This window comes from Natator depressus, chromosome 22 (genome assembly GCF_965152275.1).
Source record: "Natator depressus isolate rNatDep1 chromosome 22, rNatDep2.hap1, whole genome shotgun sequence".
Lineage (NCBI taxonomy): Eukaryota > Metazoa > Chordata > Testudines > Cheloniidae > Natator > Natator depressus.
The window spans coordinates 7,063,261-7,076,179 of NC_134255.1; the positions used below are offsets into that span (position 1 = coordinate 7,063,261).

General features: G+C 47.0%; 1 protein-coding gene across 1 annotated transcript in view; it reads left to right on the forward strand.

Annotated features, from left to right (window-relative positions):
* The first annotated feature begins 3,021 nt into the window (after nt 1-3,021).
* The window catches only part of NFRKB (nuclear factor related to kappaB binding protein), a 33,450-nt gene continuing 23,552 nt past the window's right edge, over nt 3,022-12,919 (forward strand). Inside the window, exons 1-7 of the mRNA XM_074936640.1 lie at nt 3,022-3,091; nt 5,162-5,262; nt 6,504-6,659; nt 7,370-7,571; nt 8,025-8,152; nt 11,523-11,697; nt 12,678-12,779. Of these exons, the coding sequence (XP_074792741.1) occupies nt 6,525-6,659; nt 7,370-7,571; nt 8,025-8,152; nt 11,523-11,697; nt 12,678-12,779 (742 nt within the window). The 5' untranslated portion in view covers nt 3,022-3,091; nt 5,162-5,262; nt 6,504-6,524. The remainder of the gene's footprint in view (nt 3,092-5,161; nt 5,263-6,503; nt 6,660-7,369; nt 7,572-8,024; nt 8,153-11,522; nt 11,698-12,677; nt 12,780-12,919) is intronic.

The following is a 12,919-nucleotide window of genomic DNA, read 5'->3' on the forward strand; positions in this document are numbered from 1 at the left end:
GATCATACACCTAGACCATGCCTACACTACAGACGTTATATAGCGGCGCAGCTGCACCGCTGTAAGATCTCCCGTGTAGCCGCTCTATGCGGATGGGAGAGAGCTCTCCCATTGATGTAATTAAACCACCCCCAACAAGCAGTAATAGCCATAGCATAGTGTGGTGGCTACCGGAAATCAGTAGAGGAGCCGTTCAAATCCATCCTATGTCGCTAGTGGCTGATGCCATGTGATGATTGTTTGGTGGCCTCTGTGAATATGGGTGTCAGTCCAGTTCTTCATGACAGATGTCTCCAACACATGGGGGAAAAAACATATCCAACCCTCGTTGGCAGTCTCAGCAGTATGAATGGAATGGGCCATGGAGACACCGACCCACTCCTCCTCAGATCCCTCTAAGTTAGGGTTCAAGCACATTGACCACACAGTGTGGAAAAGCTTGTACAGCTGCTACCTAAGTTGCATCTGTGCTGTGGAGAATCTGAAGACATGAGGTTCCTGCACTGTCAATCTGGCACCTTTTCACCAAAACTAAATTAAGTGATAGGAAAGAAAATAAGTTACTTTGTTTTTTCTTGCTCCACAGCCTGGCAGGGGCTGTGAGCACTACATACTCCTCATCAGCAGCCCTGCCAGCAAGGATGGGGCAGATTCTGAAGGTACAATTGGGCCTTTGGGACTGGAGAGATGGTAGCTATGATACAGGGTATGATGAGTGGGGATGGGGACCGGGAAAGAGGTCCTCATGGTTCTGTAAGAGATGCTGGAGATGGGAATACTAGCCTCTTGATATCTTTTCTGCAGAAGGATGTACAGATCCAATGATGAAATTGTTAATGTAGTCCTTCAGAAATATAATAGAAAGGACTTCATATCTGAAAAATCAGAGGGGCTTTCATCCCATCACTGCTGTGAATGTATGAACTGGCCATGCAAACAGTGGTTAATTCTAAGGAGAGAGAAGTGTTACTTAGTGATTTAGCATCACATCAGCACCACATGACTTACCTCCATGTATTCTTGATGCAGTTCCATTTTGACATTTTAGGCAATGATCTTTCAGAACAGTATTTGAGGAACAGAGCTGGCTGCATGAGAAATGCAGACCCAGGGTCGAGGAGGACAAGAGGAGCAGGGGAGAAGAAGGGTCTTGGGGGACTCAGAGGACTGAGCAGTGAGGAAGGGAAATAAAATGAAAACTTGCGCACTGTAAAAAGTGGTCTGATTGTGTGTTTTAATGATGGGAGCTAGTAAAGAACTTCCCCTAAGGTCATGCTATTGCATAATTGTCTACTATAGAGACAATTCCTTCCTCCAAAGCACTTGGCAACAGACATTGTAAGTAAGGCTACACATCTGTCATGGATTCTGTGATTTTATGAAACCTCTGTGATTTCTTGAAAATTCCAGTGATTCAGCCCTGGGTGGCAGGGATCGGGCTTCGGCTTCAATAAATCCATGATTTACTGTTTATTGTCGGCATCCCGTCTCTGACGTTTGATAATAATACCAGTGCCAAAATCATAGCCTTAATTATAAAAGAAAGGATACTGGATTAAATGGATCTGAGCTAGTGTGGCAACTCCTCTGTTCTTAAAGGGTGTAAGTGGGAACTAAGGTGGGGAAAAGGGAATGAAATGGATTCCAGAAGAGAAGATTGAGGGACCACCTACATAACTGTTTTCTATTTGCATTTGCAGCCAAACTGATTCCCCACAAAGACCTGCGCTCATTAAAGAGCCTCATATGTGGTTTTAAAGCCAGGTTTAACCTGGTCTGGCAGCTGTCCAGACAGCTCAACCACAGCATGTGATAAACCAGTTTGGGCTGCAGAAACGCATCAAGCATGTTTAGAGACCTTGGAACTAGCAGGTGCAAAGTCACCCCTACAAGGAGAATACTGAGAAAAGCTCAGAAGCTATCAGACCCCCACATACACATATCTATCCGCCCCCCTCCACACCCATGCCCCTCCCCTCACACGTCTATCCGCCCCCCTCCACACCAGTGCCCCTCCCCTCACACGTCTATCCGCCCCCCTCCACACCAGTGCCCCTCCCCCCACGTCTATCCACCACACACACACCAGTGCCCCTCCCCCAACGTCTATCCACCACACACACACCAGTGCCCCTCCCCCCCACGTCTATCCGCCCCCCTCCACACCAGTGCCCCTCCCCCCGTGTATCCGCCCCCTCCACACCAGTGCCCCTCCCCCATGTATCCGCCCCCTCCACACCAGTGCCCCGCCCCGCGTCTATCCGCCCCCTCCACACCAGTGCCCCTCCCCCGTGTATCCGCCCCCTCCACACCAGTGTCCCGCCCCCATCTATCCGCCCCCTCCACACCAGTGCCCCTCCCCCATCTATCCGCCCCCTCCACACCAGTGCCCCTCCCCCCGTGTATCTGCCCCTCCACACCAGTGCCCCTCCCCCCCACGTCTATCCGCCCCCCCACACCAGTGCCCCTCCCCCCACGTCTATCCGCCCCCCCCACACCAGTGCCCCTCCCCCCCACGTCTATCCGCCCCCCCACACCAGTGCCCCTCCCCCCACGTCTATCCGCCCCCCCCACCAGTGCCCCTCCCCCCACGTCTATCCGCCCCCCCCACCAGTGCCCCGCCCCCCGTGTATCCGCCCCCCCACGTCGATCTGCCCCTCCACACCAGTGCCCCTCCCCCTCACCTTGGCACCCGCAGCTGCACCCCCCTGGGCACCCACTTCCTCACAACAAACCTTGCTCCCTATTTTTTCCGGTACCGCCCCCCGCGCTGCGCTAACCCCACCCACCCAGAGCCACGCCCACTACGTGACATCACGCCTGCGTGAGAGGCTGCCGTGCAGACTTTCGACGCTGAGGCCGCCGGGAAGGGCAGGTGCGCATGCGTAAGAAGGGTCCGCCAGGCTGAGCTGGGGGCTCCGCCTTCTGGGCACCGTGCTCGCGCTCTGGGGAGAGGGCGCGCGCGCCTCTGCCCCTCCCCCCCCCCCGTGACCCCGCGAACTCCCTGGCTGCTGCGCCCGCCCCTCCCTCCCTCCCGAAATCTGGGAGCTGGGTGAGCCGCGTGCGGCCTGGAGCCGGCTGCGCGGGACAGGTGAGGGGGGCTCCTGGGGGCAAGGGCCTTCGGGGGCCTCCTGGGGGTGGGGTACGGGGGGACAGGGGCCTGCGGGGTGGTGGTGAAGGGGGGACAGGAGACGGCGGGGGGAGCTGGGTGGCCCATGGGGCTCCTGGGGGGTGGGGGAGCTGGGTGGCCCATGGGGCTCCTGGGGGGTGGGGGAGCTGGGTGGCCCATGGGGCTCCTGGGGGGTGGGGGAGCTGGGTGGCCCATGGAGCTCCTGGGGGGTGGGGGAGCTGGGTGGCCCATGGGGCGGGGTGGTTGGGTTCCCAGGGATGAGCTACTAGCATGTTGTGAGGGTTCCTGGGGGGCAGGGTGATCTGTGGAGAGAGTGGGGCTTTTTGTTGGGGGTGCTTGGCAACGTCCTCCAAGCCACTGTTTGTGACCCGGGTAACCGTATTCCTTTCTAGCGGCTTCTGATCCCTTGAGTGGACGTGTGTTCTCAGCCAGGCTAGTTTTTCCTCCATCCTGTGCACTTACTGTTTGTTTGTTTGTAGTGTTGCTGCTGACTTTGGTTATCAATATTTGTTGTTAGCAGAAAAAGCATTGAATTATTTTGGGGGATGAGCACTCCCTGAAGAAATACCTAGCCATTGCAATCAGATCTATCTATGTCCATCCTTCTTTCCCAGGGCTCTTTGGAAGGGATGGTTAGAGGGTGATGATGAGTGCCATTTGAGGAGTTTGTTTTGTTATGTGATATGTTAGCACGGGGGTGGGCAAACTTTTTGGCCCAAAGGCCACATCTGGGAATAGAAATTGTATAGCAGGCCATGAAGGCTCAAAAATTGGCGTTGGGGTGCAGGAGGGGGTGAGGGCTCTGGTGTGGGGCCAAAAATGAGGAGTTTAGGGTGCGGGAGGGGGAGTGGGATGTGGGGTGGGGCTTGGGATGAGGGGCTTGGGGTGCAGGAGGGTGCTCCGGGCTGGGATCAAGGGGTTTGGAGGATGGGAGGGGGATCAGGGAAGGGGGTTGAGGCTTGGGGCAAGGCTCAGGGGTGCAGGCTCCGGGCGGCGCTTATCTCAAGTGGCTCCCGGAAGCAGCAGCATGTCGCTTCTCTGGCTCCTATTGGGAGGCGCAGCCAGGTGGCTCTGCATGCTGCCCTGTCCGCAGGCGCTGCCCCTGCAGCTCCCATTGGAGCGCCGGAGGGGACCATTGGAGCGTGTAGGAGCCGGAGTGGGGCCATGCTGCAGCTTCCGGGAGCTGCGTGGATCGGCCCCCAACCCTGCTCTCCTGCTGAAGCACCAGAGCCAGGCCATGCCACGGCTCCCGTGTGGAGTGGCTCCAGACCCTTCGCCCTGGCTGGAGCGCCGGAGCAAGGCAAGCCCCAGACCCCACTCCCCAGCGGGAGCTCGAGGGCCGGCTTAAAATGGCTAGCAGGCCGTAGATTGCCCACCCCTGTTAGTGGGTGTATGTTGTTATAGCCTCTGTGGTTTGCGTTTGAGCATTTGTCTTGTTTTCATTTTATCAATGGTTGGTGTTATATTTTGTAAGTGCTTTGAGCCTGATATAGGCCGCAAGATCTAAATAAATTTGGAAAGCCCTTTTAAAAATAAATGAGGGTGATCTGGAAGAATTAGGTAACTCTGTGTCTTATAGTAGCTGGTGTAGAGTATCATGATTGTAATATTTTTAATAGGGAATGGTAGGTCAGGCATTGAATTTGCTGTGTAAATGGTCTTTTGGGCAGTGGGAGCAAGGACTGCTGAGACTTATTCCTGACTGCCACTGGCTCTTAAGAAAGTCCCTTAATCTCTGTGCCTCAGTTTCTCCCTGTATAGTAGAACTAGTATGACTTCCCATACCTCACAAAGCTTATAGAGTATATTTTGTAAGCCCCATTGAAATGCTAGTTGACCATGTTGGATTATAATTGTCTTTATTGGCAGTGTAGTTGTCTGTTGCTCCAATTTATGATGAATTCACATGGTTTAACCAGATTATTTATGAAGCTAAAAGTCCTAGAACTTGCGTTTTAATTTTAAAAAAGTAAACGTATTCCCATTTTTCTACTCTTATTGATTAAAGTTCAATCTCTTGTTTATTCACAGATCAGGTACATTTGAGATGACTTCAGTTCACATACTTTAATCCGGCTTCTCTAATGTTCTTAATCCTTGGCTAGAGTGTCCACACTTTCTGCAGGCAAGAGGTAATTCCTCCTCTGAGCCAATTTAGTTCTGAAAAGGAACTCATCCCCTGTGATATATTGAATCAAACTGCACTATGGCTTGGAATAGAAATGAGATTTCAAAATTAATTACGTTCAGTGTTCCAGTGGCTGAACATGAATCGGGATTCACATGTAGGGCAAACAAATGAATGGCTTAATGTTTGCTGTTTGGACAAGCCTGATGCTGCTGAGTAGTTGGCCCTTTGTAGATGGTGTATTGAAGTCACAACCACAGAAGCAAAGTCTGGAATTCTTTCATGTCTACATCATCTTATTGTGGCATATTTTGCATGGTGGCAGAGAGCTCAAGAGTGGAGGCATGAGAGTAATGTTTAACTCACTTGTAAGAAAGCTTCAGGCTGCTATGGAAAATAAAGGGAAAATATTTACAGATCTCGCATCTGGTCAGAGCCTTGAAGTATCTTTGCAGACCTGTAGCCTGAGGTCTGGTTTGCTCAGCAGGCAACACCCTCTAATTCCAGTAGCTCTTACTTCATCATTCTTTTTACACTTGTCATCTATCCCCATGTCTTGGCTTTTTCTATTTCTTGTAGTTTGCATTACTCTACTTATAGGTTTCACCCTCTTCAGAATCTTGGGTTGTGAGGCTTCTGAGCATAACCATAAACCATGTTGTAAGAGAGAATTTAATGTAAAAGTGATTTAAATTTAGGCCTCCAAATTAGTTTGTATATAAAAACACTTTTTTTATGTGGATTTAAACATTCCTCAACAGTGTTTCATCCCAAATATTGCAGCAATGATGTAGTGCATAAGACTCAAAGTGAAGCTGACCAGGCCAGTCTTTATTATTAAAGTTCAGTGACAGGCAAAATATAAATTGCATATATAGTGAAAAGTAAATTATTAGTGTTGTAAGTGGAACCGGTAAGAAAAATGTAAAACTATGGCTATTAATCAGCTAATGTCCATTTCTGTTTCCCTAGTGGTGTTTATATATACTCTGTGTATGTTTGTGTGCTGGCATGTCACCTGAAAGAGTGATAGTCCCGAGTACGTCTATCAGATCTGCATTGTCTATTTCACTATTTAGTAAATTCACATGGCAGTTACACAATTCTGTGGAACTTGAATGGATTCTGTTAAAATAATTTCTTCATCAAACCTTCTAAAAAACTGACCCCTTCAGTTGTATCTGAGAATTTTGGACTTTGTTGTTGGCAAGTTTATGCCAGTAGATGATAGTTTCTTTTGTTCAGGGACTGAGAGTACAGTGCAGAATGGATTCTCTGGACCACATGCTGACAGACCCATTGGAGCTGGGACCATGCGGGGAGGGAAATGGCACACGGATCATGGAGGACTGCATGCTGGGAACAACAAGAGTTAGCCTGCCAGAGGACCTCTTAGAGGATGTAAGTAATAATAAGAGCACTTTCCATTTCCAGAGTGTTTGTCAAACCTAACTACTTACTCACCTCGCAAGGAGGTTGTGGATATTATTCTCACTGTTTCACAGAGGAAAGTCAGAGCAGTTGTGAGGTGGGGGAAAAGAGGGGTAACATCCCCAGGTGTCCCAGGCCCTGCTGAAAAAAGGTGGGTTTTGAAATCAACTTGACTCAGTCTGGTTAGTTTAACACAATTGGAACTCCCCCTTCCCCTGACACCTGTATAGAGACATTTTAACAGCTCGTGGTTGACAGCTTGTTGTCTTGTAGCCTGGGCTCCTTCCTAGATTACAACATAGCTAGCTAAACATGATTTTAAAGGTGCTGAGTGGTGTTTCAAGTCATGTTAGCCAAATCTATTTTAAAAGCCCCCTTTTTTCCTAGTCTGTTCTTTATCTAGTAAACGTAGTGACTCTCACTGTCTTCTCAGATCTAATATTAAAACATCTTTCTGTTACTTTTATACCTCCTGATCTCTCTCTCCATCTGTTATGGGTCCTCATGACTGGAATCCTTTAATACGTTTGCCTTTCAGTGTTTTACACTACCGCTTTCCACAGTCTGCACCAGACAGTGTCTTGTGACTTATATTTAACTCTGGAAACCCTTGAGGGATAAAGATTTGTTAAAGATGCTGAAAGGTATTTTGCTTCGTTCTTGTCTTTGTCTCCTTTCAGCCTGAGATCTTTTTTGAAGTTGTCAGCCTGTCTACGTGGCAGGAGGTGCTGACAGACTCACAGCGAGACCACCTAAAAAAGTTCTTGCCCCATTTCCCGGAAAACAACACTGAGCACCAGAACAAGCTCATCCCAGCGCTGTTTAGCGGAGAGAACTTCCGCTTTGGAAACCCACTGCACATTGCCCAGAAACTCTTCCGAGGTCAGTGTCAGCTCATTCTGCTTTTAATTTTTTTTTATTGAATGTATATCTGGTGAAAGGTGCCAGGTTGATCGAGAAGGAGACTGGAGCTCTGTTTATTCATGGGCTTGGTACAACACAGACCTGTTTGCTGAGACTGTCAACAAGGCATCAACTAGTGCCTTTTTTGTGATGTGTACACTGTCTGCTGAGACCTCCAGACTTATTTCTCAGAGGCCACTGTAATGTGACAAGAACTCTTGGTCATCTGACCTAGAACAGCAAAGCTCCAGATCTTGTCACACCTCTGAGAAATGTAATCTCTTTGATATTATACTTGATTTTTCAACAGGTCGTGGCTGGTGTAGCAGCTGGATTATTTATGTAGAGAAAATAAACTGAAAACTTTTAAAAAAGGTTTCCTTTCAGCTTGTAGCTAAGGGAAGTCAAAACAGTTTTTATTCTTTTCTACAGATGGGCACTTTAATCCTGAAGTTGTGAAATACCGACAGCTCTGTTTCAAGTCCCAATACAAACGCTACCTGAACTCCCAGCAGCAGTACTTCTACCGACTGCTCAAGCAGATCCTTGCTTCCCGCAACGTAAGTTCTTGCAAGGTGCAGTGAGTTACCTGATGCATTACATGAAAAACATGGTTTAAGTTTGTCTGTTGAAGGATTTGGTGGTGGTCATGTAGCCACTATTCCCTGCTGGAATGTTTTATTAAATACTGCAGTTGTTTTGATTTGAGGCTTGGTTGGTCCTTAAATGTAAAGTTGCTGAAAGGATTCTGGATGCTCACGCAGATATTTGACAAGTATCTATCTTACCCTGAACCTGCACAGATGCCGTACTCTTCTATGCAGCACCCCCCCCCTTTTTTTCCTTCCCCCATGAGAACCTCATTGTTTTATAAATGTATAGATTCCACGGTCAGAAGGGACCATAGTGATCATCTAGTCTGATCTCCTATAAAACACAGGCCATAGAACTATCCCCAAAATAATACCTAGGGCAGAACTTTTGGAAAACATCCAGTCTTGATTTTAAAATTGCCGGTGATGCAGCATGACCCTTGGTAGATTCTTCAAGAAGTATGTCAGGGTTCCTTCCCCACTCTGAACTCTAGGGTACAGATGTGGGGACCCTCATGAAAGATCCCCTAGGCTTATTCTTGTCAGCTTAGGTTAAAAACTTCCCCAAGGTACAAACTTTGCCTTGTCCTTCAACTGTATGCTGCCACCACCAAGCGTTTTAAACGAAACAGGGAAAGAGACCACTTGGAGATGTCTTCCCCCAAAATATCCCCCCAAGCCCTACACACCCCCTTTCCTCGGGAGGCTTGAGAATAATATCCTAACCAATTGGTTACAAAATCATCAAAGACCCAAACCCCTGGATCTTGGAACAATGGAAAAATCAGTCAGATTCTTAAAAGAAGGATTTTATTTAAAAAAAAAAGAGAGAGAGAGAAAGGGGAAAAAAAGGTAAAAATCATCTCTGTAAAATCAGGATGGAAAATACTTTACAGGGTATTCAGATTCAAAACACAGAGGATCCCCATCCGGGCAAAACCTTAAGTTTACAGAAAACAGGAATAAACCTCCCTCTTAACACAGGGAAAATTCACATAAAACGAAATATAAACTAATCCGTCTTGCCTGTCTTACCTATACTGGTTGCAATATTGGAGACTTGGATTAGGATGGGTTGGAGAAGATGGATTTCTGTCTGGCCTCTCTCAGTCCCAAGAGAGAACAACCAAGTAAACAAAGAGCACAAACAAAAGCGTTTCCCCACCCAAGATTTGAAAGTATCTTGTCCCCTTATTGGTCCTTTGGGTCAGGTGCCAGCCTGGTTAGCTGAGCTTCTTAACCCTTTACAGGTAACAGGATGTTGCCTCTGGCCAGGAGGGATTTTATAGCACTGTATACAGAAAGGTAGTTACCCTTCCCTTTATACTTATGAGAAGATAGTTACCCACAGGTATACATTTTCAGCTTATTTCCAGTCTGAACTGGTTTAGGTTCAACCTCCAGCCAGTTATACCTTCTCTGTTAGACTGAAGAGCCCATTGTTAAATATTTGTTCCCCATGCAGATATGTATAGAGTGTAATCAAGTCACCCTTTAACCTTCCCTTTGTTAAACTGAACAGATTGAGCTTTGAGTCTGTCACTAGAGAGAGGTTTTCTAATCCTTTAATTGTTCTCTTGAGTCTTCTCTGAACCTTCTCCAATTTATCAACCTCCTTCTTGGATTATGGGCCCCAGAACTGGACCTAGTATTCCAGCAGCAGTTGCACCAAGGCCAAATATAGAGACCAATTATATTTAGCTCTCAGCCTTTCTCCCTCACCCCCTTCCATCCCAGCAAAATAAATACTGTCATTTTATGGGCTGGCAAAGTGAGGGTCAAGTGACTTCCCCCAACATCATGTTGTTCAGTGTCAACGTTGGGAATAGAACCAGAAAGTTCGACTCCCTGGGCTAGTCCATTCCCAATGCTGTCTTCTTGTCACCTGTGATAGCAAACCGCAAGTACTGACTCCAACTTTTTTCTCTAACCATTAGTCTGCATTCCATTTTCGTTAGGGCATTGGTATCTTGGCTTCTAAATGTATCTGACTGGGAGTGCAGTCAAGTATTGTTTGAGGTTATTTTTTAATATGACAGTGTTTTCATTAAGTTGTTAATAGTCATGAAAAAATACTACTGTATTAAACATTAGATACAGTTTCTCTTCAGATTGTATAAATCTTTCGCCTTGTATTAAAGCTGGTTGCATGTGTTGTTTGAAGGCTAATTGGACAGTTTTTCTCCTGCTGAGATTGAGTTCAGTGTCCAGTTTCTTTTGTAAGTGGTCACAAAAACCTAAGCTTATCCACTTGGATGTTACTGATGCCATACCCTTTAGCAGGGGAAACCCAGAACCCGAACTTGAGTCTCTTGGTAGATAAGGAAAGAGGAACTATCTTCCAAATAAACCATTTATTTGTACCAACATCGCCACTTCTGCTGTCAGTCAGTAGTCTCACCTTTCTTAGGCAGTCCTTAATTAAGTACATGACTCCTGGATCTTTAATCTGAGGATCTCAAAGCATTTTACAGACACCAATTAAACTTCACTATCTCTTGAAGAAGCAGTCCTTGGAAGCTGCAGTTTGAGTGAAACTAGACAGTGCAGTGGAGGTACTGAAGTAAGGAGTAGGGAGAGTTTCTGGCTGCTGGTAGGTAGAGCAGGTCTGGACTCATGGAAGGGCCACTCCTACCCCCCTCTACTGGGAAGATCGCTCAGTCTGTGCTCCTGAAGCATCTTGCCTGTCCCTCAGGCCAGGAATCAGAGAGAAGAGATGTCACAACAGCAATGTAGGCTGGAGGCATATGATTACTGGGCTCCATGCCATGATGGTGGCTTCTGGCTAAGGTTAGATAGTCAGGGGGACTGAATTGTTCTACCTGTTGAGTGGGACGGGAGCTCTTACACTGGGGATGGGAATGAGAGCTGGGAGGTGGGGTTTGCATGTGGATCAAATATCTCTTCTTTGTTATCCTAAGGGTTAAACTACTTTTTTCTTTTGAAGTGCTAAACTTCATGGGGTGCAAACCTCTTCAAGTGCTCTTCCGAACAATGAAAAGCCTGTACTTGACAAAATGGATCATATAGAATGAGAATAAGGGATAATGAGAATGGAAAGTGATGCAGGAATACCATCAGTTATTAGACTTCCCCTTTATTAAGTACTGGCATACTTTCTGGGATTCCCTACATACTAAATACTAGAATGCTGTTAGTTAGCTTATAAAGAACTGGGTAGGTAATACCAGCAACCGTGTAATGATGGTATATGTTATAATTTTTTTAACTAATTAAATTGACCTGTAGGTGGGTATAAGTTACTCATTCCCCTCAAAGCTGGACTCTGCATCCCAGAGTCTTCCCTCTGTTGTAGATGTCTGTCTCTTTACTACAGCACCTGCTGGATCTGGCTAGGAAAGGTGGCCCTGATCTGACCCTTAAGAAAAAATATCCATCCCCTCCATGTGGCCCAGAAGAACGGGATAGACGGACACATCAGCGCTACCTGAAGGTTCTGAGGGAGGTGAAGGAGGAATGTGGAGACACCACTTTATCCTCTGATGAAGAAGGTAATGTAGCCAGTGTGTTCCAGGAATAGCATGAGAGAGAGAGGGGTGTGGGCTGCTCTGAAAAGCTCTCTGCAGATACTGGCACAGTTGAAAGCCTTCTTTGGCCTTGATGCCAGAACTGGACATTGGAAAAGTCACTATTTCCTAGGAATTTTACTTTTTATTGGAGAATAATAAATCCTTCCTCAACACGTTTCTGACATAAACTTGCCTTACACGGGGCAATGGATGGCTCAGGGAACTGATGGATAACTGATAATACAGACTTCCAACTCTGGGTTCCTGGTTCCAGGGGTGCCCAAGGTGGTAGTAATGAATGGTGTACCACCTTCTGACAGACTTTATGCTTAGGTGGGGGTTGAGAGTCAGGTTCCTAGTGGATAGGCGTGCACATCACGGAAACAATCACCTTTATTTACTTTTAAAGTTCATATGTTTTCTTTCCCTGACAGTCTTCTGTGTTTGTGCAGGTTGGGAAACGGGTGGACCATGGTTCTCCTGCTTGTACTGGGGTGCATACTCAGACTGTTTGTTTTCTGGGGGAATCAATAACACCTTATTTTTTTTCAGAGTTTTACAAAATTTTAGTAGTAATGCCTCGCAATATTGCTGTTAAAGAGATAAGAAAGGGAAATTGAAATATTCATGCAAAGATGAAGTGACTTGGCCAAAACCATGCACCGCATCCGTGTCGGTGTTGGGATTAGCCCGGAGACTCAACTACCAGACTATTAAAACACTGTTCCTCTAATTCAGGTCTGCTTTTAATGGCTGTTTAAATAACCAGTCCAGTTGGTGAAAGGGAAGCTGCCAGGGAAGTGAGGGGATGTGGAGAGTGTCTCTTTGACAGGAAGGTAGCTGTTGGATTCATGTTTCATTGGCTTGGCTCCTTTGAACCCTGGGGATAGAGTTAATTGGCTATTTGGGCAGCATTCCCTGTCAGGGGAAAAAATTAACTTTACAGCTTTTTGTTTTCTCAGATCTAAGTTCCTGGCTTCCAAATTCTCCAGCACATTGCCCGAGTCCAGCTCTTCCCCTGAGAGTGATTCCCACATTGTCAACTCTGGATATGAAAACAGCAGGTGAGAATTGAGCGAAGGCACAAGTGAAGTAGTCAGAAGGTGCTTGGAACTACTTAGGCCATGTCTACTCTACCATGTGTGTAGGCAAAACTTATGTCGCTCAAGGGTGTGAAACATGCTCCCCTCCACGCCTTCCCCCG